General features: G+C 41.9%; 2 protein-coding genes across 2 annotated transcripts in view; one reads left to right on the top strand and one right to left on the bottom strand.

Annotated features, from left to right (window-relative positions):
- Nucleotides 1-24,615, bottom strand: part of GOLGA7 (golgin A7) — a 247,723-nt gene that overhangs the window by 90,264 nt on the left and 132,844 nt on the right. The window lies entirely within an intron of this gene.
- SFRP1 (secreted frizzled related protein 1) overlaps nt 1-24,615 on the top strand; it is a 58,196-nt gene that overhangs the window by 10,619 nt on the left and 22,962 nt on the right. Inside the window, exon 3 of the mRNA XM_087938841.1 lies at nt 7,583-7,660. Within this exon, the coding sequence (XP_087794967.1) occupies nt 7,583-7,660 (78 nt within the window). The remainder of the gene's footprint in view (nt 1-7,582; nt 7,661-24,615) is intronic.

Here is a 24,615-nt window from a genome sequence, read left to right as displayed (position 1 = left end):
CAGGTGCCTTGGAGAATAGCTTGACCCCCTCCTCCTCTCTGTGGCAGGCCCTCAAATATTGGAGCACTGCTATCATGTCTTCCCGGTCCTCCTTTTCACTAGACTAGCCATGCCCAGTTCCTGCTACCGTTCTTCATATGGTTTAGCCTCCAGTCCCCTAATCATCCTGGTTATTCTTCTTTGCACACATTGTGAAGTCTCAACATCTTTTTTATAATGTGGTGACCAAAACTGGATGTAGTACTCTAGGTGTGGTCTTACTAAGGCTTTATAGAGTGGTGTTAGTACCTCCCTTGATCTTGACTGTATCCCTCTGTTATTGATAATTTGACTTGTCTTCTGATTTGAGCTGGATTATCTAAGAAATACATAAAACAGAAACTAAAATGAAAATTGATGAGCAAAACAGTGGAGCCATCAGCTCACAATAAGCTCCACGCCTTCTTAAGTATTATAAGATGGAAGTTGCTCCCTGTTGTTGAAACAAATCGAGGGAAGAAGCAACATAGAACCAAGGAGAAATTTCCTCTGTCAAGAACTCAGTGAGCTGAAAACTTAACTATCTTTATGCTTCTTCTTTGGCCATTGCTGTCTCCGTGGTTGTGTATGCCTGTGGTTGTGTGAGCGAGAGGATGAAGGAGTGCTTCCTTTCTCACCCCTGGCCTGTAGGAAGTTTAATTCAATCTATAGGATTAGTTGTTGCATCTGCCACAAAAATGTACTAAATGAAAAAGTGATAAATCTTTCTTCCTTCGTCAACAGGAAAGACATCTATTTATATTTACTTACAGACTTAAGTGTCTCTGTGTGTTTTTCTTTAAATTCCCATCAGCTCAGATCAGCACAATTTGTGGTCAGGGCTGATGGGAATTATAATCCAAAGCACCTGGTAGAGGCCACGCTGAATAAGTGAACTTGAAAAAAATTCTTCTTTGTTTTTTTTGGGAAATTGAGATCTTTGACTGATTTTTTTTTTAATGGTACAATGATTTCACAATAAAATACCACAGCAAATTCTTCTAGTACTTAATATTTGTTTTTAATATATGAAATCCATGGATGAATTGTTACAGTAAGTAAGCTGTTAGGAAGAATGGATGGAGGAGAGAAAACGGCTAAGCACTGTAAGTGGGTTTATGTGTTGTTCTGAATCATGGATTGTTGTAACCGTTCTTAAATAAACCATAATGGCTAGGTTAACATCTGTGGCAAAAAGGGGTCATAAAATGGGACACAACTGGCTTAACAACTGCCTTGCTTAGCAAGGAAATTTTGGGGTTCAATGGTGAGTGTAAATCAAGGATTATTTGTATACTTTTACCTACATTATGATTAAGATTCTCCTAAACAGTGTTGGCCAAGACCAGAGTGAGTAGGTCAGAGGTCTTCAAACTTGACAGCTTTAAGACTCGTGGACTTCAACTCCCAGAATTCCTCCTCCAGTCATGTTAGCTCAGGAATTCTGGGAGTTGAAGTTCACAAGCAGGGGTGGGATTCAAATTTCTTAACAACTGGTTCTGTGGGCGTGGCCTAATTTGTGGGTGTGGTTTGGTGGTCATGTGACTGGCTGGGCATGGCTTCTATGTAAATATTATAAATATTTATGTAAATATTGATTTTTTTTTATTTAAAAAAAGAGCAACTTTTACCCAAAATCAGGCAAAGCAGGCAGGCGGATTGAGTTGCTCACAGAATCACAGATTCACTCAGAGCTCTATCTTTCTGCAATCTGCTATCTGAGTCTGAACTAAAAAATAGCAACTTCAGTCCTAAGGAAGATTCAGCTCTGCTTTTAGATTAGCTAGAAAACAAGAATTCCAACGATTTCCTGCTTTCTAGCTAATCTAAATCTCCCCGCACTGCAGAAAAGCTGATGGTTGGGGGAAAAAAAAGGAAAAATAGCAACTTAGCAGGCAAGTTTGATGGCGCACATGCCAGGTAAAAAGTGAGTGGCCGGGATGGGGCGGGACCAGCCAGAGGCACAATTTGCCGGTTCTCTGAACTGCGCAGAATTGTAACAACTGGTTCTATAGAACTGGTCTGACCAGATAGAATCCTATCCGTGTCCAGAAGTCTTAAACTAGCCAAGTTTGAAGACCCTTGGAGTAGGTGATGGGCCTGCATCTAGATTTCAACATATAGACTTTTTTGGGGTTGTGGGGGATAGGGAGTGATTTTAAGGGTGGGAAGGAAATTCTTTGTTTCTGGGAGGCCTTCTGCTCTCACCCCACCCTTCTGTGGTCCTTGGGAAGGTTGGGGAGCTGAATTGTGGCTCAAAACTTTAAGACAATGGCTTGGCCTGGCCCCGCCCAAGGTCACTCCGGGACTTTCCTGACTAAATGGGGATATTTGAACATTAGTCTTGAGGATGGAAAGATGAATAGGAATAGAATAGAATGAGCTGGAAGGGACCTTGGAGGTCTTCTAGTCCAGCCCCCTGCTCAAGCAGGATACCATATACCATTTCAGACAAGTGCCTGTCCAGTCTCTTCTTAAAAACCTCCGCAACTTCTGGGAGCAACTTCTATTCCACTGGTTAATTGTCCTCCCTGTTAGGAAGTTTCTCCTTAATTCAAAGTTGATTAGTTTCCATTTATTGTTTCTTGTCCTGCCATCCAGCGCTTTGGAGAATAATTTGACCCCCTCTTCTTTGTGGCAGCCCCTCAAATATTGAAATACTGCTATCACGTCACCCCTAATTCTTCTTTTCTTTAGACCAAAGTAGTTCTCTATTCTGGTAGAATGGCATTTTGGTGACTTGGTTCACCAAAGGATTCTTTCCTGAAAATTATTATACAATCTCAATGTTACCCCCTCAGCAAGGATCCAGCTTGAGCAGTAGTCAAATTCGTGTTTCTCAACTTGAACTTCTTCAGGCCTGTCTAAAGATACCATTTCCCAGAACTCCAGATGTTCTGGAGCTTTAGAGAATTCCCCCAATCAGTATGCTCCTCCTTTTGAGTTGCAGTTCCAATACACGAGAGCATCATTGAGGAAGAAGACTGTGTAATAAATATTGTTGAGGTTCATTGGGGTGATTTGTGGTAGGTAAGAAACCTTGCAGACCAGAGGTCTCCAAAGTTGGCAACTTTAAGATTTGCGGATTTCAACTCCCAGAATTCTCCAGCCAGCTGGTTGGAAAATTCTGGGAATTAAAGTCCATAAGTCTTAAAATTGCCAACTTTGGAGACCTCCAAAATTGTAAACTTTCTATGAGTAAATTAAAATAACAGATTGTTAACACAGGGCCCGTGATCTTTATCTTTTTTTTTGTTTAACCTGTTAACTATTTTTTCTTCATACACACACACACACACACACACACACACACACAAACAATGTATGACTGGTCAGATGGGGTTGCAAATAGATATCGAAGTTTATAAATCTTGGACCCTGTTTTGCAAGAAGAAGCTATTATTGTTGGAATATACTGTATCTGTCAAGTGTTTAAGTAGGAGGGAAAATGTGCTTTTGATTTTTGCCCTTTTAATTCACATTTTTACATGTTTTGTCTACATTTGTGTTGATTAAATTTTGCTTTGCTTTTGTATTTTGAATAAAATAAAAAATTATTTAAAAAAACATCACTGAAGTTGTCCCAAAGGTGCCTTTTTCCCCAAGAGGCAACTGGACTTTCTAGTTTTTTCTTTTGAAGACATTTCACTTCTCATCCAAGAAGCTTCTTCAGCTCTGACTGGATAGTGGGGAAAGGAAGTGGGGAATCCATCCAGAGCCGAAGAAGCTTCTTGGATGAGAAGCGAAACGTCTTCAAAACAAAACAAAACAAGAAAGTCCAGTTGCCTCCTGAAAAAGCACCTTTGGGACAACTGAGAATCTTTGCAGACTATCATTGAAGTTGGTTTCATACAACATCATAGACTAGCTAAAATGGCGCTGGGTAACTTAGGGTTGGTCCTTCAGCTACTATTGTCCTTAGCATAAAGTAGGAACCATGTTACATGAATACAGTAACTGTATTGAATTAATGTAGGTTCGGGGTTTAATGTATTGTGTGAACCCAGTCTAAAGACGGACCTTCATCTCCCTCCTCTAATTCCTTGTGTGTCTATCACACTTGGCCAATAGTTTTCCTTCCTTCCTTCCTTCCTTCCTTCCTTCCTTCCTTCCTTCCTTCCTTCCTTCCTTCCTTCCTTCCTTCCTTCCTTCCTTCCTTCCTTCCTTCTTTTCCTTCCTTCCTTTCCTCTCTTCCTCTCTCCCTCCCTCCCTTCTTTCTTTCCTTCCTTCCTCCCTCCCTTCCTTCCTCTATCCCTGTGCTCCTTCTTTTCTTTCTTTCTTTCTTTCTTTCTTTCTTTCTTTCTTTCTTTTCTTTCTTTCTTTCTTTCTTTCCTTCCTTCCTCCTTCCTTCCTTCCTTCCCTTCCCTTCCTTCCTTCCTTCTTTTCCTTCCTTCCTTTCCTCTCTTCCTCTCCCTCCCTCTCTTCTTTCCTTTCCTTCCTCCCTCCCTTCCTTCCTCTATCCCTGTGCTCTTTCTTTCTTTCTTTCTTTCTTTCTTTCTTTCTTTCTTTCTTTCTTTCTTTCTTTCTTTCTTTCTTTCTTTCTTTCTTTCCTTCCTTCCTTCCTTCCTTCCTTCCTTCCTTCCTTCCTTCCTTCCTTCCTTCCCTTCCTTCCTTCCTTCCTTTTTCCTTCCTTCCTTTCCTCTCTTCCTCTCTCCCTCCCTCTCTTCTTTCCTTTCCTTCCTCCCTCCCTCCCTTCCTTCCTCTATTCCTGTGCTCCCTCTTTCTTTCTTTCTTTCTTTCTTTCTTTCTTTCTTTCTTTCTTTCTTTCTTTCTTTCTTTCTTTCTTTCCTTCCTTCCTTCCTTCCTTCCTTCCCTCCTTCCTTCCTTCCTTCCTCTTCCTTCCTTCCTTCCTTCTTCTTCTTCCTTCCTTCCTTCCTTCTTTCCTTCCTCTCTTCCTTCCTTCTTTTCCTTCCTTCCTTTCCTCTCTTCATCTCTCCCTCCCTTCTTTCTTTCCTTCCTCCCTCCTCTCCCTTCCTTCCTCTATTCCTGTGCTCCCTCTCTTTCTTTCTTTCTTTCTTTCTTTCTTTCTTTCTTTCTTTCTTTCTTTCTTTCTTTCTTTCTTTCTTTCTTTCCTTCCTTCTTTCCTTCCTTCCTTCCTTCCTTCCTTCCTTCCTTCCTTCCTTCCTTCCTTCCCTTCCCTTCCTCCCTTCCTTCCTTCTTCTTTTCTTTCCTTCCTTTCCTCTTCCTCTCTCCTCCCTCTCTTTTTCCTTTCCTTCCTCCCTCCCTTCCTTCCTCTATCCCTGTGCTCCCTCTTTCTTTCTTTCTTTCTTTCTTTCTTTCTTTCTTTCTTTCTTTCTTTCTTTCTTTCCTTCCTTCCTTCCTTCCTTCCTTCCCTCCTTCCTTCCTTCCTTCCTTCCTTCCTTCCTTCCTTCCTTCCTTCCTTCCTTCCTTCCTTCCTTCCTTTTCCTTCCTCTCTTCCTTCCTTCTTTTCCTTCCTTCCTTTCCCTCCTCTTCATCTCTCCTCCCTTCTCTTTCTTTCCTTCCTTCCTCCCTCCCTCCCTTCCTTCCTCTATTCCTGTGCTCTTTCTTTCTTTCTTTCTTTTCTTTCTTTCTTTCTTTCTTTCTTTCTTTCTTTCCTTCCTTTCTTTCCTTCCTTCCTTCCTTCCTTCCTTCCTTCCTTCCTTCCCTTCCTTCCTCCTTCCTTCCTTTCTTTTTCTTTCCTTCCTTTCCTTCTCTCTTCCTTCCTCTCCTCCCTCTCTTCTTTCCTTTCCTTCCTCCCTCCTTCCTTCCTCTATCCCTGTGCTTTCTTTCTTTTCTTTCTTTCTTTCTTTCTTTCTTTCTTTCTTTTTCTTCTTTCTTTCCTTCCTTCCTTCCTTCCTTCCTTCCTTCCTTCCTTCCTTCCTTCCTTCCTTCCCTTCCTTCCTTCCTTCCCTTCCTTCCTTCCTCTCCTTCCTTCCTTCCTTCCTTTTCTCTTCCTCTCCTTCTCTTCTTTCCTTCCTTCCTCCTCCCTCCCTTCCTTCCTCTATTCTGTTTCTTTCTTCTTTCTTCTTTCTTTCTTTCTTCTTTCTTTCTTCCTTTCTTTCTTTCTTCTTCTTTCTTCTTCTTCCTTCTCTCCATCTTCCTCTTCTTTCTTTCCTTCCTTCCTTCCTTCCTTTCTATTCTTTCTTTCTTTCTTTCTTTCTTTCTTCTTTCTTTCTTTCTTTCTTTCTTCTTCCTTCTTCCTTCCTTCCTTCCTTCCTTCCTTCCTTCCTTCCTTCCTTCCTTCCTTCCTTCTTTTTCTTCTTTCATCTTCCCTCCGTCTCCCCCCCCCTTTGTCCTATCTACCCACCTACCCATATACCCATCCATCCATCCGTCCATCCGTGTCACCTGCAAACACACACAAAGAAGGATTCAGAAAAGACTCCGTTCTCCGCTCAACTTGCTGGAGGTGGAATGCTAAGCTTCAACTCGGAAAGGATGTTTTCTTTGGAGCTCCGGCAGAGCAAACCTCGTAGCTTTTCTTATGGCTGACTTCAGGTGCTATGTAAACAGCTTAGGAGGAATGAACCAAGATGAAAGCCAAACACTTTCAGGGGGAGGGGGTTGCGGAGAGGGAAAAACCATTCCGGTGTCAAGAGGCAGATGAGAAAGAAAAAAGAAGAAAAAAAAAAGAACTAGCGTTTGGAATCCCGTTGCCGATCTTGGCAAAGGGTGCAGGAGACAAGGGAGGCGGCAGGCATCTGGGTTTTGTAGCTGAACTTCAACAGAACAAAGATCTCAGTTGTGGATGTGGCTTTTCCTGGTTTCCCTGGGAGCCTGAAAGAATTCCATGTCAGGTAATCTTCTGCAGTCGGTGGTTGATCTCAGCTGTTACGAGACCATGTTGTGGGCACTGTCACGCAAGCTCTTCCCCCACCCTCCCCGTTCACCAGATGGCTGCTCTGTGGTCTGGAACTAGTACAGAAACCCTCATTTTACCTTCACTATCACAAAGGAGGGATTGCATTGCGACGTACTTATTCGTTTCCCAAGAGCTCCGTGCTCCTATCGGTGTCCTCCAGTGGTGGGATTCAAATTTATTTTTCCTGCTGGTTCTGTGGGTGTGGCTTGGTGGGCGTGGCGTGGCTTGGTGGGCGTGGCAGGGGAAGGTTCCTGCAAAATCTCCATTCGCTCCCCACTCCACTAACCTGCTTTCCAGCTCCATTCTCCTCTGCAGGGCAACTGAAGAAGACCCAGCTGATCAGCTGGGACTCAATGGGAGGCAGAGAAGAGATGGGGGCGGGGCCAGTCAGAGGTGGGATTTGCTGGGCTTCCAAACAACTCAAAATTTCCGCTACTGGTTGTCCAGAACTGGTCAGAACCTGCTGAGTATCACCTCTGGTGCCCTCCTTCTGGGCAGGTTCAATGACAGCATTGCATTTAAGCAGGACTTCATTACTGAAGCACAAAATAATGAACTCCACCTTAAACACAATGCTCTCATTACACCTGCCCAGAAGGAGGACACTGATAGGAGCATGGGAAACGAATGAGCATAACTTATGAGCAGTTACATTTGGTATATTTGTATATATGGGCACTTGTTCTTCTTTCACGCTGTTGTTACTTTCCCTTGCTTGATATGTCCTCCTTCTCTTGACAGGCACTGCTGTGTGTCCCCCTTGTGACAATGAAATGAAGTCAGATGCCATCCTGGAGCACTTATGCGCCAGTGAGTTTGGTAAGGAAACTTTTATTTTCCTTATTTTAAATACAGGTAGAATTGGAAGCTCTCTATGACCCAACATAGTCGATCTTCCTCTTGCCTGATGTTCTCCAGATGTGCTGGTTCACCAGTCTCAGAAATTCTTCCAGAGTGTAGTTGATAAATGTAGCTGTTGAGACTCTAGAAAGAATGCAGAGAAGAGCAACAAAGAGGATTAGGGGACTGGAGGCTAAAACATATGAAGAACAGTTGCAGGAACTAGATAGGTCTATTCTAATGAAAAGGAGGACTAGGGGAGACATGACAGCAGTCTTCCAATATCTCAGGGGCTGCCACAGAGCAGAGGGAGTCAAGCTATTCTCCAAAGCACCTGAGGGCAGGACAAAAAGCAATGGGTGGAAACTAATCAAGGAGAGAAGCAACTTAGAGCTAAGGAGAAATTTCCTGACAGTGAGAAGAATTAACCAGTGGAACAACTTGCCTCTAGAAATTGTAGTTGCTCCAACACTGGGAGTTTTTAAAAAGAGGCTGGATAATCATTTGTCTGAAGTGGTGTAGGGTTTCCTGTCTAAGCAGGGGGTTGGACTAGAAGACCTCCAAGGTCCCTTCCAACTCTGTTTCTCAGGATTTCCGGCAGTTACTCCAATTAAATCATGAGCCTTGAGCTACACTCCCGAAACTTCTTTGGATTTATTAGAAGTGAACATACCGGCATTTGCCTGGGTGTAGCTGACTCTGAGACACGTAATTCACTGTCACCCTTGATCCTGTTTTCCCCCCACCCCACCCATCTGGGTGTATCATCCAACGAAACACGTCCATAGCCAAGAGTCATCAATCATGCTCTCGACTGCGGGGCAGAAGCTTCAGTTATCTAATCAGTCTCTGAAGAAAATATGAATGGAATGTATTTTCGATTCCACACTGCCGCCTGCTCTTTCAAACTCTCTCTCCTTTCCGTTGAGAACTATAAAATGTATATACAATATGTTTTATGAGTTGACATTGTCATTCTATTGTAATAGTTCCCCAGAGTGGTTTTCTATCCATTAAAAAAATCCTCCCTCTTTACAACCCTGTAATCTCTTAATTCAGGGTGGAGTCAAGGTGACTGAATGGAACTAAGCATTTACTGGCCAGATGCCCTTTGTGATGCCACACAGAGTGAGCAGCGGATGTTTTCTCTTTGCGCCTAGGAGAGAAACATCTGCCACTATCTAGGACTGAATTCTTTACCAACTAGGCCACTACACTGCTCAGTGGTCTCCCATCCATACAATAAGAATTACGGATCTCCTTAGCATCATGAGAGTGGAAGCAGTATTGCACCATGGTATCTTATCAACTTTGGAGGGTTTTCAGAAATCGTCAGACTTTGAAGAAAGAAAACAGTGGCATCTTCTTTGTAAACCAGATGTGATGACCCAGGGTGGAATACAAAAGCAACAAAATCACAAAAACGGGTGAAGTCCCTTTAATTTCTTCAACTTGGCCTCAAAGGTCCAATTATCATTGACGGGAGAAAAACTCCTCCACAAACAGTTGTGAAAAGGAAGAACTTCCATTCAAACGCGAAATACATATAAATTATAAATAGAAAAACAACACAAACCACACTGACACAATTAATGAGACAAGGCAGGATAAGGGATTGAAGACGTCCACAGATATTAAAATACCCACACTGGGAAGGAGGCCAGAACTCAGATAAGAACCAAAAGACTAGAATTATTTCATGGCTTTGCTTCCAGCACTGGGCCATGCGCAATATGTCCTTTTAAACAGTCCTCACAGCTGCAGCCCATGAAGGGGATCAGGGCCGTTTCCTCCCCATAGACCATACCATTCACATTTCTCCCTTATCCACTCTTCCCTGCGTGCCCTAGGATGGAGAGGAGATGGGCCTGGGTCTTCCTCTGAATGCCCATCTGGCCTGTGCCCTTCCCCAGTTTCCTCCACAACCTCCAGAGCCACACTCCCACTTCCTGTTGGCTCTTCCTCCTCTCCCTCGGAGTCAGTTTCTAACAGGGGCATGAACACCAGGGGTCTCCAAACTTGGCAACTTTAAGACTTGTGGACTTCAACTCCCAGAATTCTTCCTAACAGTGAGGACAATTAACCAGTGGAACAGCTTGCCTTCAGAAATTGTGGATGCTCCATCACTGGAGGGTTTTAAGAAGACACAAGACAGCCACTTGCAGGGGGCTGGACTAGAAGACCTCTAAGGTCTCTTCCGGGTCAATTCTATTCTAACTATCTCTGCCCAAACTTTGGAAACTGTCATCCCTACCTCTCTGCTGATGTAAGTTCTGCCCTCTGCAAACTTCATTTATCTCTTTCTTGATTTTTCCATCCAGCCACAGTTCCAGAAAGGTTGTTAAGAACGTTTTCCTTTTGTGCACCAAGGAAACATTATAATCCGTCACATTTGCATTCCTGCCTTTTTCAAAAATATTCTTGGTTCTGGTCTGTTTGAAAAAAAAAGAAAGAAAGAAAGGTAAATTAAAATGAGTTGGTTTCAAACAGGCAGCCAAGCTCTTCATGTAGAGTACAGCGAATAATAATTAAGCGTTAAAACCTTGTAAAATGGGGATTGCTGGCTCTTTGAATTGTGAATTTGCTGTTTGAAATTCATCTTATACTTCAAATTGGATATCTAAAATGTAAGGGAATGGGTCCTTGAATATTGATATCTATCGTGAGAACTTGGGGTGTGTATCTGGCTGTGGTTAAACACTTAGCTTAAGCTTTCAGTCCTAAAATATTTCAAGACAGCAAACATTTGGTAAATATTTGAAGTAGCTCAACCGCACTCCAGATTAATGATGTTAATCTTAAAAATCAAGCAAGACCTTTGGTGCACTTCTATGTCTTAACAAATTTAGTAGGGCATAATTTTCATTGACTATTATTCTGTTTGACCATATATGGAGATAAATATACGTAACCATTTGCCCCTCTTCATTTTATGTTAAAACAGGGACAAACCTTTCCTGCCCACAAAGACATATGGAGATTTCTGGTTCCTTTTTTGAGGTGTAATTGGACAAATGCTAATTTTTGCCTATGCTGCATGACGATAGTTGGAATTGAAGTTTTGAGTATCTGGAGGCTACTGATTGGCAGAAAGTGCTTGAAAATCAAATCAAATATTTTCCCTTGATTGCTCATCCATACATCTAATTTGTTCTTGCATGAAGTCCCTGTTCTTATTTTTTATTTTAAATTACCAGCCATTTTTGAGGCACATGTTATGAGGTTCTCTCTGTTTCATCCCTATCTCTGTGGTGTCAGGCTAGAATTGGCTCTAGCTCTTCTGATGTGAAAAGTGTTTTCTTATGATGCAAATCTATCTATCTATCTATCTATCTATCTATCTATCTATCTATCTATCTATCTATCTATCTATCTGTCTTATATCTATCTATCTATCTATCTATCTATCTATCTATCTATCTATCTATCTATCTATCTATCTATCTATCTGCAAGCGAAAGACCCCTCATGCATCATCACAAAATCTCCAGAACCGTAAAACCTACAAACTTGAAATTTGTCACGTATGTTCCTCTTGGCTTCTAGATGCTCACTAAGAAAGGAGTTTTTGGAATGACCATCAGAGCATAAGTATTTTGTATATTATTATAATTAACACATTCTGATGCTCTTCACATTCTGATGCACATTCTGAGTTCTACTCATCCTTCCCGCCTGAAAAGAAATCTCTTCCAAATGCAAAATGCAAGCAGAGGAGAGGAGTTTCCGTCTCAGTTTCGCTTTCACAGCAGCAAACAGCTTTACTACAGAACAGTTGAGTTAAGCCACGCCCAGACTCCTTGCTGTCTCCTTCTTGCCCACACAGCAAATACCTCAACTCTCTCCCGTACTGACAGGAGGCTAGCCAGATGAATGCCGATGGATGCTGGTAGGCAGAGGCAGAATTTTCCACCCTTATTTTCCTCCCCCAAAACCAAGCCCGTTCACATAGTTTCGTAGCGAAGCACGGGTATCGAGCTAGTCTTACCATATGGACCATATGCCGAGCCTTAGTCATGCTGTTCAGGATGTTGCAGCCAATGGTTATAAAAACGGTGGGGAGGTAGAGAAAGGAATAGAAGAGAACAGAGATACCAACAGTCAAGAAGTAGCAGAGGAGTCACTTCACAATTCACCTCATAAATGGAACTCGGTTCAAATGAAGAAAGATCTGGAAGAAGTACGCAAAGAGACTTGCCCTAATGGATTCACTGTAAATGAGGTTGGAAAATTCCTAAGATAGTTTTTCCAAGCTTCCACGTTTTCCCCAGACAAGTATTAGAGACATCATATAGAAATCTGTCGAATTCTTGCCTCCTTGGTCTTACTGAGCTGTGCTGGGACATAGTTGGGAATTGTCCAGCTCCTATTGGTCTCTTAGATCTTCTACATGCCTGTTTCCATCTCACTTTTCTCCCTGTTGTCTATGGTTGAACACCTGGTTTGTGCAGCCTTTGTGTATATATATTAGGAATGGTTGATTTTTTTCAGTATTTTTTTTTTAAAAATTTATACACAAAAAATCCATTCCATTTCAATTGTGTGTCAGTTAGGTACATATTCCAATTACTTAACCATTATTAACAATATTCTTCTTATCAGATTTAACAACATAACAATAATCACCTTCCCATTAATATATAATATAAATGAAATCCAATAGGTTTATTACATTAGTTTCTCTTATAGCTCTATGGGTACATCTAATCCCTTTTAATTTATTCTGTTTTCTATTCATTGACAAAACGAATCCCATACCATATAAAATTCAGATTCTTCTTTTTCTTTAATTTTTTAGTGTCAGTCTATTCATTTTTGCACATTCAAATATTTTTTCAATTATTTTTCCCTCTATCGGTATCTTATCACTTTTCCAGTTTGGGGCAAATACAATTCTAGCCACTGTTAAAGCATGTATAATTAAATGAGCCATTTCTTTACTATAACCTTCTGATACCATTCCTAGTAAAAACATTTCAGGCTTCAAATCTATGTGTTGTTTAATCATTGTTTCCAACCATGTGTGTATTTTAGTCTTATACCTTTTAGCTTCTGTGCACGTTCACCACATATGGTAATATGTTCATGGTGTTTGATCACATTTCCAACGTTTAATTGATTAATCTTTAAACATTTTTGCTAATTTTTCTGGCACTAAATGGGTTGGACATGGGACTAGGTCTTGTAGGGGATTGATAGTTCTATGTCCAGCCAATCTCACCACTTCAAAAAGTACTGGAGCTGGTCCTGTTTACTATCTGATACAGAAGCTTCCAGGATCATCAGTAAAAAGGATTCTTCTGGTCTTTATTGATGAACATTATGGGATCCCATAAATCTTAATTTTCTTTCCCTGCTGATTTCTTGTCTTTCTTGACAATTTCTTTTGTATTCCTCTACACCAGGGGTCCCCAACCACTGGTCCCTGGACCGGTACCGGTCTGTGGAACAATTTCTACTGGGCCGCTGGTTTGCTGGGCACCGCCATCTTGTTTTGATGAAAAAGTGCTTCCGGTGAGCTTTTCCAGGTAGAAAGCGGCGTTTGGGTGCTGAAGAATCCTCGCGCCTTAGTTTCATCGAGGGGTGGTGGCTTGAACAAAACCAAGGCGCAAGGATTCTTTCAGCACACCGTCGCGAAGCCCATCGACACAGGTACAAAGGAGGAGTTGAAGGTGGTGGGGAGAAGCGGAGGACGGCTGGCTGGCCAGTCGCTCGGCTCGCCTTGCCATGCGTGCTGATGCCGGTACCGGGCCACGGATGATTTTGTGATACTGGTACCGGGCCGTGGATGATTTTGTGATGCCGGTACTGGGCCGTGGCACAAAAAAGGTTGGGGGCCACTGCTCTACCCCAAACTCAGATAGCATCCCAGCCAAGCTGGAAAACTGTGTTAAATTAATCCATGGCAAACCAGTCCCAAGATTACAGGGACTATTTGTTCATTGGTAGGTTTCCTTGAGGCACCCTTGTTTCACACTGCTATCCATCCCCAACTATCCATGCAATATGTCTATGGAGATTCTCAGTCATCAAGTTCATGGTTGTCCCAAAGGTGCTCCCCCCCTCTTTCCCAAAACTTTCTTGCTTTTCTTTGAAGACATTTCACTTCTCATCCAAAAAGCTTCTTCAGCCCTAAGGATGGATGGTGGGAAACGGAAGGATTTATATTCCATAGGAGAACAAACCCATCACGACAAGGTACAGCAGTCCACCTGCATTTCAAAGACAAGGTCACTCTTTTAAAGACAGCAATGTCCACATTTTGGACAGAGAAGACTGCTGGTTTGGAAGAGGGGTCAAAGAGGCCATCTGTGTCAAAACTGAACAGCCCCTTCTCAACGGAGTGGGATACGTCATCATCTATCTCCACTCTCCAAACCGTCTTTTTCAGCAGTTTCCAAGAAGGCTCAGCACTCATTTGCACTACTCAGGTGACCCTGAGGACACACAGATAAACCTCCAAGTGGCCTCAACGACCCTCAAAAAGGATGTAAATGACCAGGATCTGCAAGGAGCATAAATCCTTCCATTCCCCACCATTCCGTCAGAGCTGAAGAAGCTTCTTGGACAAGAAGGGAAATGTCTTCAAAGAAAAACAAGAAATTCCAGTTGCCTTTCGGGAAAGAAAGGAAAAAAAAAAGCACCTTTGAGATATCCATACAAGGGAAAGAGATGAGCTGTTGACATGCGGTGGGAACAACAATACTACCAATTGCTGCCTGAAACTACACCGTGACAGAAATGGCAAGGCCCACTGAATGGTTATGGAGATTCTCAGCCCTCCAGGTCATGGTTGTCCCAAAGGTGCTTTTTCAAGAGCAGAAGTGATATTCAGCAGGTTCTGACCAGTTCTGGAGAACCAGTAGCAGAAATTTTGAATAGTTCAGAGAACCAGCAAATCCCACCTCTGACTGGCTCCACCCCCATCTATCCTCTGCCTCCCTTGTCCCAGCTGATTGGCTAGGTCTTCTTTTGTTGCTCTGCACAGGAGAATGGAGCTGGAAAGCAGGTGAGTGGGGTGGGGAGGGAAGGGGGATTTTGCAGTATGCTTCCCTCAAGAGTGGAGAGGGAATGGGATTTTGTAGTATCCTTCCCCCGTTACGCCCACCCAGCCACACCACACCCACCAAGCCACGCCTATAGAACTGGTAGTAAAAAAATTTGAATCCCACCATCGATTCAAGAGGCAACTGGACTTTCTTGTCTTGCTTTAAAGACATTTCCCTTCTCATCCAAGAAGCTTCTTCAGAGCTGAAGGAGCTTCTTGGATGAGAAGCAGAACGTCTTCAAAGAAAACCCAGAAAAAAAAAAAAAAAAACACCTTTGGGACAACTTCCCCAACTGGATCGCTTAGTTGCAGAAAACCTCAATCCTGGGAACAGCCCAACCTGTGTCACTCAAGAGTCACTCCGAGCATCTCTGGAATGCAAACTCCATCAGTGTCTCGGTTGTTCTAAGGTGACCCAGGCTAATTAAAATATCCGGAGGAGTCTGGGAGCTCTCCTTCTGACTCACCCGTTTTATTAAAAGGTGTAAGATTTTATGAACTGAAACTCAGGCCTTCTTCTTCTTCTTCTTCTTTTTTTTAAAGTAATTTTATCAAAGATTGTGATTACACTGGCAAAAAACACATATTTATGAAGATAGAAAAATTGAGATAGTAAAAAAGGAAGGAAGGAAAAAAAGAGAAAGAAAAAAGAAAAGAAAAAATATAGCAAAGAAAAAGAAAAGTGTTGTCTTTCAAAATCCACCTCCTCTTACTTAAATGACAACGTGCATCTAACTAGTTGCTGCCTGAAGCCTGTACTATTTTTTTATTGTTAGTGAGCAGCCATTTTGAAGCATAAATAAAACCATTAAATAAACCAACTTTATATTCTTTTTAACCGTCTTAACTTTTAGTCCATCCAAATAATGTAGAACTTATATTTTTTTCCATTTCTTCTTTACTCTTTCTCACAAGATTTTTCAAAACTTGTAAAAAGTCTCACGTGTAAGTCCAACAAGGTAAAATTATCCAGATCCCTTTTGTTATTTATTGTTTACATTTCCTTCTTAATTATTAAAACATCAGCCAGTTTCTTCTAGCACCCAGTATTTTTTCTGTGTCTTTCTTGTAGCCTGTCATTTATAAACCCATCTTCAACTCAGTCTCTGCCTTGCGAAGTAAATTGGGTTCTTCTTCCATAACATCTTTTAGACCAGTTTATCCCTAGAGCCAGATACCGCAATTGACATGTGTCGATAGTAACTTTGGACTCCATTTTTCCAAGGGGTTCTTTCAATAATTTAGAATAGAATGTTAGAATATTTTTGCACCATTTTGTAACTGTTATCTAAGTTGATGAGCTCTCCTTTCATTGAAATCTTTAGTTCCTTTTAGTGTCCAATTTTTAAAATCTTATTATGTTCTTTGAAAAAAAATTCAGAACAATTTCCTGGAGCCCTGGTGGGTTATCTCCTATCCTACCTTTGTCCAGAGATTTTTGAAAAGGCAGCTTACTCACCAGCTGTTCATTCTTTGCCATGTTATCAGCTCTATTTTTCAACATCATAATTCTGTAGGAAGAAGTTGGCTCAGCTCACCTTCCTGCAGAAGTGACTTATGCCTTTTGCTACAAATGCTACCAGACTCTTAATTTTTGGCTACCATAGATTAACCCGACTCTCCTTCTCCAAGGCTAATTGAAGAAGCCTTGCACTATCTCTTCCTTGTTGTTTCTATCAACAGTGAACATGTGGACACTGTTGAGGGTAGAGTCAACTCTTGAATGCCTGGCATATGCCCAATGTTGACAGCATCTGGAGCAGGTTCTGATCTTTCATCTCTGCAGCGAGTGGAGAGTAACTTAGAAGGATGTATATTTGTATGTGTATATGAATATGTGTAGAAATATATATGGCATTGTGGGTACTGCCAATGAATAGGGAAGATTGAGGGCCCACAGTTGCTTGTCGGGGCACATAGATTGCTGGTCAATTTGAGAAGAGATATGATCAAAAAGTAGCAAAACTGGTCAAATAAGGGAGAATGGAGCTAATCCTTGAGGAGGAGGAGGATGAAGCGCTTCTAAGGGATGTGTCTCAGACTCCTGCAAACTGGATGCCATTCGTATGTGTGGACTGCAACTTCCAGAGTTCCTCAGCCAGGGTAGATGTTGCAGGAAATGTTAGACTCTGAAATTTGGAGAGAAGCGCAGACTGAGAAGGAGACTTTAAGAGTAAGAAGAAGGGTACAGTTTTGGATTTTTTTTTTATCACAAACACAAAGCTATCTCAACCTGATCCTGAGAAACAAGAAATTCATTCAACAGGCATTGGGTTAACACAAATACACAGAGAGAGTGGCGGGAGGTGGGGAAGAGAGAGAGATGAAGAGGGAGAGAGAGGGGGAGAGAGAGATAGGGGGAGAGAGAGAAAGGAAGAGGGAGGGAGAGGAAGAGGAAGAGGGAGGGAGGGAGAGATGAAGAAGGAGAGAGAGAGAGATGAAGAGGGAGTGAGAGAGAGAAAGAGAAGAAGAGGGAGGGAGAGAGAGAGAGAGAGAAGAAGAGGGAGGGAGAGAGAGAGGTGAGAGAGAAAGAGTCGAAGAGGGGAGAGAGAGAGAAAGATGAAAAGGAAGGAGAGAGAGAGAGAGAAGAAGAGGGAGGAGAAAGAGAGGTGAAGAGAGAAAGAGTCGAAGAGGGAGGAGAGAGAGAGAGAAAGAGGAAGAGGAAGAAGAGAGAGAGAGAGAGAGAGAAGAAGAGGAGGGAGAGAGAGAGGTGAAGAGAGAAAGAGTCAAGAGGGAGGAGAGAGAGAGAGAAAGATGAAGAGGAAGGGAGAGAGAGAGAGAGAGATCTCCAAAGGAAAACATCAAGAAACATTATCCACTCTTTCATTACAGTACATTTGACCAGGACAAAAAGAATATGCAAAGAAAGGACACATCATTTCCTGGGAATGAATCAGGAAGGCCAAGTATTATGTAGCTTTAGTGTGGAGCAAGGAAGAAGGTCAACTTTGGGAAGTTCAGCCATTTCTTTGACTTGATCCAGCTCTCCTTTTTCCATGTAGTTTTGGCACAGCCCTTCTCAGCTTTAGCAACTTTAAGCCGTGTGGACTTCAACTCCCAGAATTCCCCCCCCAGCCAGCATGGCTTTGGAGCAACGGCACCTCGGCAGCCAAGCCATCTGCTGATGGTTTATGCAGGACTTTGGTGAAAGGTGCCAATCTGTGGACATGGCAGACTAAATACTGGGAGACCTCATGGGACCCACGAGTCTGGATTCCAAACGAGTTTTCTCTTAAGAGCCAAAAGGCAGATGCTGTGATTTGATACATCTCAATCCCAGCCCTGCTGGGAATTTCTGCATTGGCTCATCAAACAAAAGGGAAGATGAATTAAATACATTTTGCAGCCACTTATTCATATATTCAATCATAGGTTAGTTCTGTTTCTTTTCTTTCAGTTGCCTTCCTTCAAACTTTACCCCAATCTCCCTTCAAATCCGCACAAATCTGCATCTCAAAATGTACATTCTTAAATTTTCTCTCCCACATTTCGATGCTTTCTCAGGACCTGAAAAAAAGCAACATCCCAAAGGGCAGCCACTACTGACATCTGCGGGGAAACAGGGAAGGATCCATAAGCCAAAAAATATGACCGCTGCTAGCACAGGAATTGAAAATTGCTCCAGAAACCACACTCTTCATATTCTCATTATGTTGCTTGACATCCCAGTTTAGTCTGCAGCCCTGGGATTTCCTACAGGAGCTGTGGTGGTGCAGTGGTTAGAATGCAGTATTGCAGGCTAATTCTGCCAACCGTCAGAAGTTCGATGCTGGCCAGCTCAAAGTTGACTGAGCCTTCCCACTTTCCGAGGTGGGTAAAATGAGGACCCAGATTGTTGGGGGCAAGAGGCTGACTCTGTAAACTGCTTAGAGAGGGCTGAAAAGCACTGTGAAGCAGTATATAAGTATAAGGGCTATTCTTATTGCCCTTCCTTCCTTCCTTCCTTCCTTCCTTCCTTCCATACTCAGAGTAAAGTGTAACCCAACTCCTATTTCTGAGGTCAGCAAAATAAGGACCCAGACTGTTGGGGTACAATAGGCTGACCCTAAACTGCTTAGAGAGGGCTGAAAAGCACTGTGAAGCAGTATATAAGTCTAAGGGCTATTCTTATTGCCCTTCCTTCCTTCCTTCCTTCCTTCCTTCCTTCCTTCCTTCCTTCCTTCCTTCCTTCCTTCCTTCCTTCCTTCCTTCCATACCCAGAGTAAAGCGTAACCCAACTCCTATTTCTGAAGTCAGCAAAATAAGGACCCAGATTGTTGGGGTACAATAGGCTGACCCTAAACTGCTTAGAGAGGGCTGAAAAGCACTGTGAAGTGGTATATAAGTCTAAGGGCTATTGCTATCAACACCTGACATTTGATGGCAGCTAATGCTGGAGACAAAAATAGCCCTTAATATGGGCTATTAGTCTCCAGCACAAAGGGCATAATACTTCTGGGCAAACAGCTCAATTCCTTAGGTACCCAGAGTAAACTATAACCCTACGACCCAGATTGTTGGGGAGGCAGTAAACCACTTAGAGGGGGCCATAAAAGCACCGTGAAGCTGTATATAAGTCTAAGTGCTATTGCTACCTGTCTCCCATCTAAACAGAAACCGGGGTATCTTATCTATGGTTTCTTCCTCCCTGATGTGGATGGATATGAAACACCCATTTGTTTGCTAGCTTCAGAAGAGGCTCTTACTTAAAATCATTTTCACAATTGGCAAGACAAGAGCAGAGTCTCCCCTGTGGTGGCTCCACACTTTTTTTTTTTTAACAAATTTTATTCAGTTTTTCACATAAAAACAAAAATCTCTTTTTAGTGGACAACATATTTCCGGGTCATCACCTTTATATACAAATATGACAGCAATTATACATTCATACATGCATACTTAATTCTATCATTACCTTTTCCATTCCAAATTTTCAGTAAGGAGAGAAACAAACACATTAATTCTGGCCTCTTTCATTAATCTCAATCGAAACTTCTTTTTGTTTCATTTCAATTATTTCAAATATAATCCTTTAATATTTATTTAAAAAATAAAGATAAACAACATGTGTTTGCCTAATAATAATAATAATAATAATAAACAACAACAGCAATAATAATAATAATAATAATAATAATAATAATAATAATAATAATAATAATAATAATAATAATAAGTTGCCAATGTCTCTCCTTGCTTTTAATAATCTATATGACTTATTAATTTAGTTGGTTCTTTAGTCTGTCATTATTCCCTTTCCATTACACATTCTTTTTATAAATTCTAAATTAATATAAATTTTAACACTAAAGAAAAAAAAAACAAGTATAGGTTTCCCCGCTTTTACTGCTTTGAGTGTGACACCTCAATGGTTAAAATATACCTTTATTCCCTCATCTTGATTCCCAATAAACCATTATTTTTAAGAAGTTACAATAATAATTCCATCTTTTCATTTAGATTCCGCAGCATATTTTCCCCCCTTGAATTTTAATGAGTTATCAGTATCTATATTACCCTATTTTCTAAATATTTTTAATTGCAGAGACATTCTTATTACCCCTTGTCACCCTGCAGAATCCCCTTTTTAATTCATCAACCATTATCTCTGAAAAAACAATTTTTCAACATTTTACTATTTCCATATTTCTTTATTTCATGCACCTGTTTCTTACTGCTTCTCCTCCCCCTCTTTTCCCCATATCTTTTCTCATTCCAGTTTATATCCCTCTCTCTCTTTCTTAATATCTTCCTTTCCCCTTTTCTGCTGGGTCTTTCCGTCTTTCCCAACTTCACAGGTATTCCCCCTTTTGATTGCTTTCTTAAGTCTCAACTTTTTAACCTTCCTTCTTTCCCCACTTCTTTGTAGCATTCTTTGGGTTAATTGTCTATTTAAGATGTCTTCTCCTTAAGTTGACTCCTCCTCCTCTGAAGCTCTTTCTTCTTGTTCTTCAATCGCCATTTCCATTTTTTCTAACACAGAACAGAGTGATTCGCCTCTTTGCTGTAGTAATTCTCTCATATTTTTAAGTTCCATTTTTAATTCCCGAAGAGATATCATCATTACATACTCTTGTATTTTATGATCGTTAAAGTCCACACAAAAAAAAAAACCAACCACTTTTACTTTCCTTCTTTCTTCTTTCAATTTTCTAAAGTTCTCAATTGTTCCATCCCAGGGTCTATACCAAAAACATTAATCAATCCCACCGTCAGTCTTTCCTTGCTTTTTTCTTTATTCTAGTTCTGCTTTCACTTTCTAAGTTTCTTACTTTGTTTCATTGTTTCTTTAATGTTATATCCACACAAGTTCATTCAGAAGCAGGATGCTTTCCCGTGTTTGAGCTCAAGTTTTTGTCAAAAGGTGGCACTCTCCATTATACAAAGTCTTCACCTTTTCCCCCTATTTTTTTATTTGGGGTTTTTCGAACCTCAATATTCCAGCACAGTCCAGTCTCCAATTTGTAAACGTTATTATTATTATTTTTTGACAATCTTAAATCCAGCTTTATTTTATGCCTGTTTATTGCCAAAATATTTTAGTCCAATTTAGTTAAATCTTTAGTTCCGGATTCTTCCTTTCCCGGTTCAAAGTCCCGCTTAGCTGTCAGAAATATTTTCTTATTTTTTTTCCTGTCCCTTTGTAATTTCACTGCTCACTTTTCTTTTCTTAAAAATTCCCTTAATCCCGGGGTACTTTTGTTTAGTTGCATCGCCCAATTATCCCGGTTGTTGTCCACCTCTTCCTTCCCTCCTGCACAAATCTTAATCCAGCTGAGTCCTCCTCTTTGGGGTGGCCATTTTAAACCACCACTGCAGTCGTCTTCGGGGGAAAAAGACCAAGCCCAGGAAGGGAGATGCGGCTCCCCTCACCCTGGCTTGCAGCTTCCCCTTACTCCGCCGCCCCTCCAAGGCAGGTTCAGCCCCTATTCGTAATGATTCGGGCTCTCCAACAAAAGAGCACGGACCATAGCCGCAGAAAGATGCGATCTACGGTCTGTCAGCGAGGAAGCTCCGCCTTCTTCCTTGGTGGCTCCACACTTTGATGGCAATGTTTTGTTTTTTTCACAAGACCGACCAAAATATTATTTTGAGAGATGTGTATTGTGATTCAGAATTGCAGTTATATATATTGATACATTCCCAGGTATCCTGGATTGGCTTTGCATTGTGTAAGATATGTGTTTGCTGCTACTACTCGGTTTCATCCATGGGTGCATGCCAGAGGTGGTATATTCAGCAGGTTATGACCAGTTCTGGAGAACCAGAACTAGCAGAAATTTTGAGTAGTTCAGAGAACCAGCCAATCCCACCTCTGACTGGCCCTGCCCCCATCTCTTCTCTGCCTCCTGAGTCCCAGCTGATTGGCTGGGTCTTCTTTGGTTGCCCTGCACAGGAGAACGGAGCTGGAAATCAGGTTAGTGGGGTGGGGAGGGAATGGAGATTTTGCAGTATCCTTCCCCTGCCACGCCCACCAAGCCACAGTAGTAAAAAAAAAAGTTGAATCCCATCACTGATGCATGCATGTTGTGTATTCATTTTTTCTAAACGATTTTTGTTTCGGCTGCCATGGGAACCTGTTCCTGGCTGGCCTTTGGGAAACTATATGAGTGAAACCATATGTTGTTTTGTTTCAGAATAAGCAAGAAGTCTTGACCATCTTATCCTAAGATCTTGGGATGGGGGAGAAGAGGGAAGCAGAGGTCATGAGCATTCAAGTCAATTACAAAAATAAATATATAAGTCCCTCTATCAAGAGCATGCCTCACAATTATACAGCTCAGAGTGAATGCTGCTCACCCTTAATGCATTTACAATGTAGATACACTTCATTGGTGTTAAATTATTCAAGGAAGTTTAGAACTCCAGCTTCAAACAATATCAATAACCATGCAAACAAATTAAAGAAGGAACAAGCTGGATTGGTACTACAGATGTGCCAAACGAAGAACGTTTTGTTAAAAAACAAAAACCCGGAGACTATTACAAAGTTTGTTCCAGGTTTTAAAATTAGCCAACAGTGAAATATCAGAGGAGGAAGGAAAATCTGACTAGAGAGGAATTGGATTATACTTGGTGTATCTTTGCAAGCTTGGTTTTCAACTTGTTGGTGTCTTCTTGATTTTATTAAGTTTCATGTTTCATTGCAGTATGCTTCTAGGTCACATCATCAAAACACCGATGCTGTTACTAAGCTGGGTAATAAAAGGTCGAGGGGTGCCATGGCTCAGTGGTTAAAGATGCTGAGCTTATCTGCTGGAAAGCTGACAGCCCATGTTTGAAACCCAAGTGCCACTTGATGGGGTGAGCTTCCGTTACTTGCCCCAGCTGCTGCCTCCACCTAGCCGTTTGAAATCCGGCAAATGTGAGTGGATAAATAGGTACCACTTCAATGGGAAGATTACAGCGTCCTGTGTGCCATGGTCAGGCTGGCCACATGACCATGGAAATCGTCTTCAGACAACGCTAGCTCCCTAGGTCAAGAAGTGGAGATGAGCATTGCCCCCTAAAACCGACATGTCTGGATAGGGAAAACCTTTACCTTTAATGAAATGTATGCAAACAGACAACCAAGTTCACTGAGCATCAAGGACTCTCTCTCTCGCCTCTCTCCCTTTCTCTCTCTTTCTCTCCTTTCCTCTCTCCCTCCCTCCTTCCCACTCTCTCTTCTCTCTCTCTCTCTCCCTCCCCCTCTCTCCTTCCCTTCTTCCCTCTCTCCTCTCTCTCTCCTCCTCTCTCGCTCCTTCCCTTCTTCTCTCTCTTCTTCCCTCCTTCCCTCTTCTCTCTTTCCTTCCCTCCCTTGCTCCCTCTCTCTGTCTCCTCCTCCTCCTCCTCCTCCTCCTCCTCCTCCTCCTCCTCCTCCTCCTCCTCCTCCTCCTCCTCTCCCTCTGTCTCTCCTACAGCTGAAAGAACAGCAACTGGGGAAGGCAAGGAGGGGGCAAGTCCATCCTGAGTTGGGGATCGAAGCCAAATTATTTCTGTTTTTCAGGATCTGGTGGTGCTTCGCCCGTCTTTGCTTCTAATTGCTCTTGGCCCGAGCCGTTTCCAGACAGGGCTGTTAGGAATTATTCGGCAATTCTGCTCATTGTTTTTCTTTTGATAGCTTCTATTGATTTTTGGTGAGGGGAAGCAGCAGACCCCTGCTAAGCCATGCATCAGACAATGGGCTTTCTTCCCTGCTGTGTTTTTCTCTCCAGCTTTGGCCAGGAGTCATAGTTTTAACAGCGGTGAGCATGCCAAAAACCCAGCATGTGCCTGCAAATCCGGAAATGCTTCTTTAATTAGTTTAAGGTATCTGAACATTGGTAGTTTGTCATTCGGGGAGTGCAGATTGCCAGAACCAAGATTAGAAAGTAGAGGCAATTAATTTGGAGGTCATGGAGCTTTGTGTAAGTGGATCTCCAACTTTTCATTGCTAAAAGAGACATGATTTCTCTGCTTGAATTAAAATGGAGAGGCACACTTTCCTTTTGGGGTAGTTGCACACAATGAAGTCCAATCCAAGTGGGGTGGGTAGGAGGCCTCCAAATCTAGACATAGGCCATTATTTTTCCTTTAAAACCTTTCCAACCTTGGCAACTGTAAGACTTGTGGATTTCAACATCCTGGCTGGGGATTTCTGGGAGCTGAGGCCCACAAGTCTTAAAGTTGCCAAGGTTGGACACTCCAGGTTTAAACCCTACTGAAGCTACATTTTACTTGACATGTACACAGAAGTGTGTTTGTCAGAGTGCGTGTGCATATGATCTCATTTTCATCTGTTGTCATTTTTTTTCTTTTTTTTTTAAATCATGGTTGGGTGCCTCGGTAGTTGGAAGAGACCCAGGCCTTTCAGCTACACAAGCATAGGTTTGAAGTTGATCGACGATTGTTTTATAAGAACCCAACTGTTGACTTTACCATGTTG

This window comes from Pseudonaja textilis, chromosome 9 (genome assembly GCF_049901715.1).
Source record: "Pseudonaja textilis isolate UNSWEBS1 chromosome 9, rPseTex1.2, whole genome shotgun sequence".
Lineage (NCBI taxonomy): Eukaryota > Metazoa > Chordata > Lepidosauria > Squamata > Elapidae > Pseudonaja > Pseudonaja textilis.
This window is presented reverse-complemented; position numbering and strand designations above follow the sequence as displayed.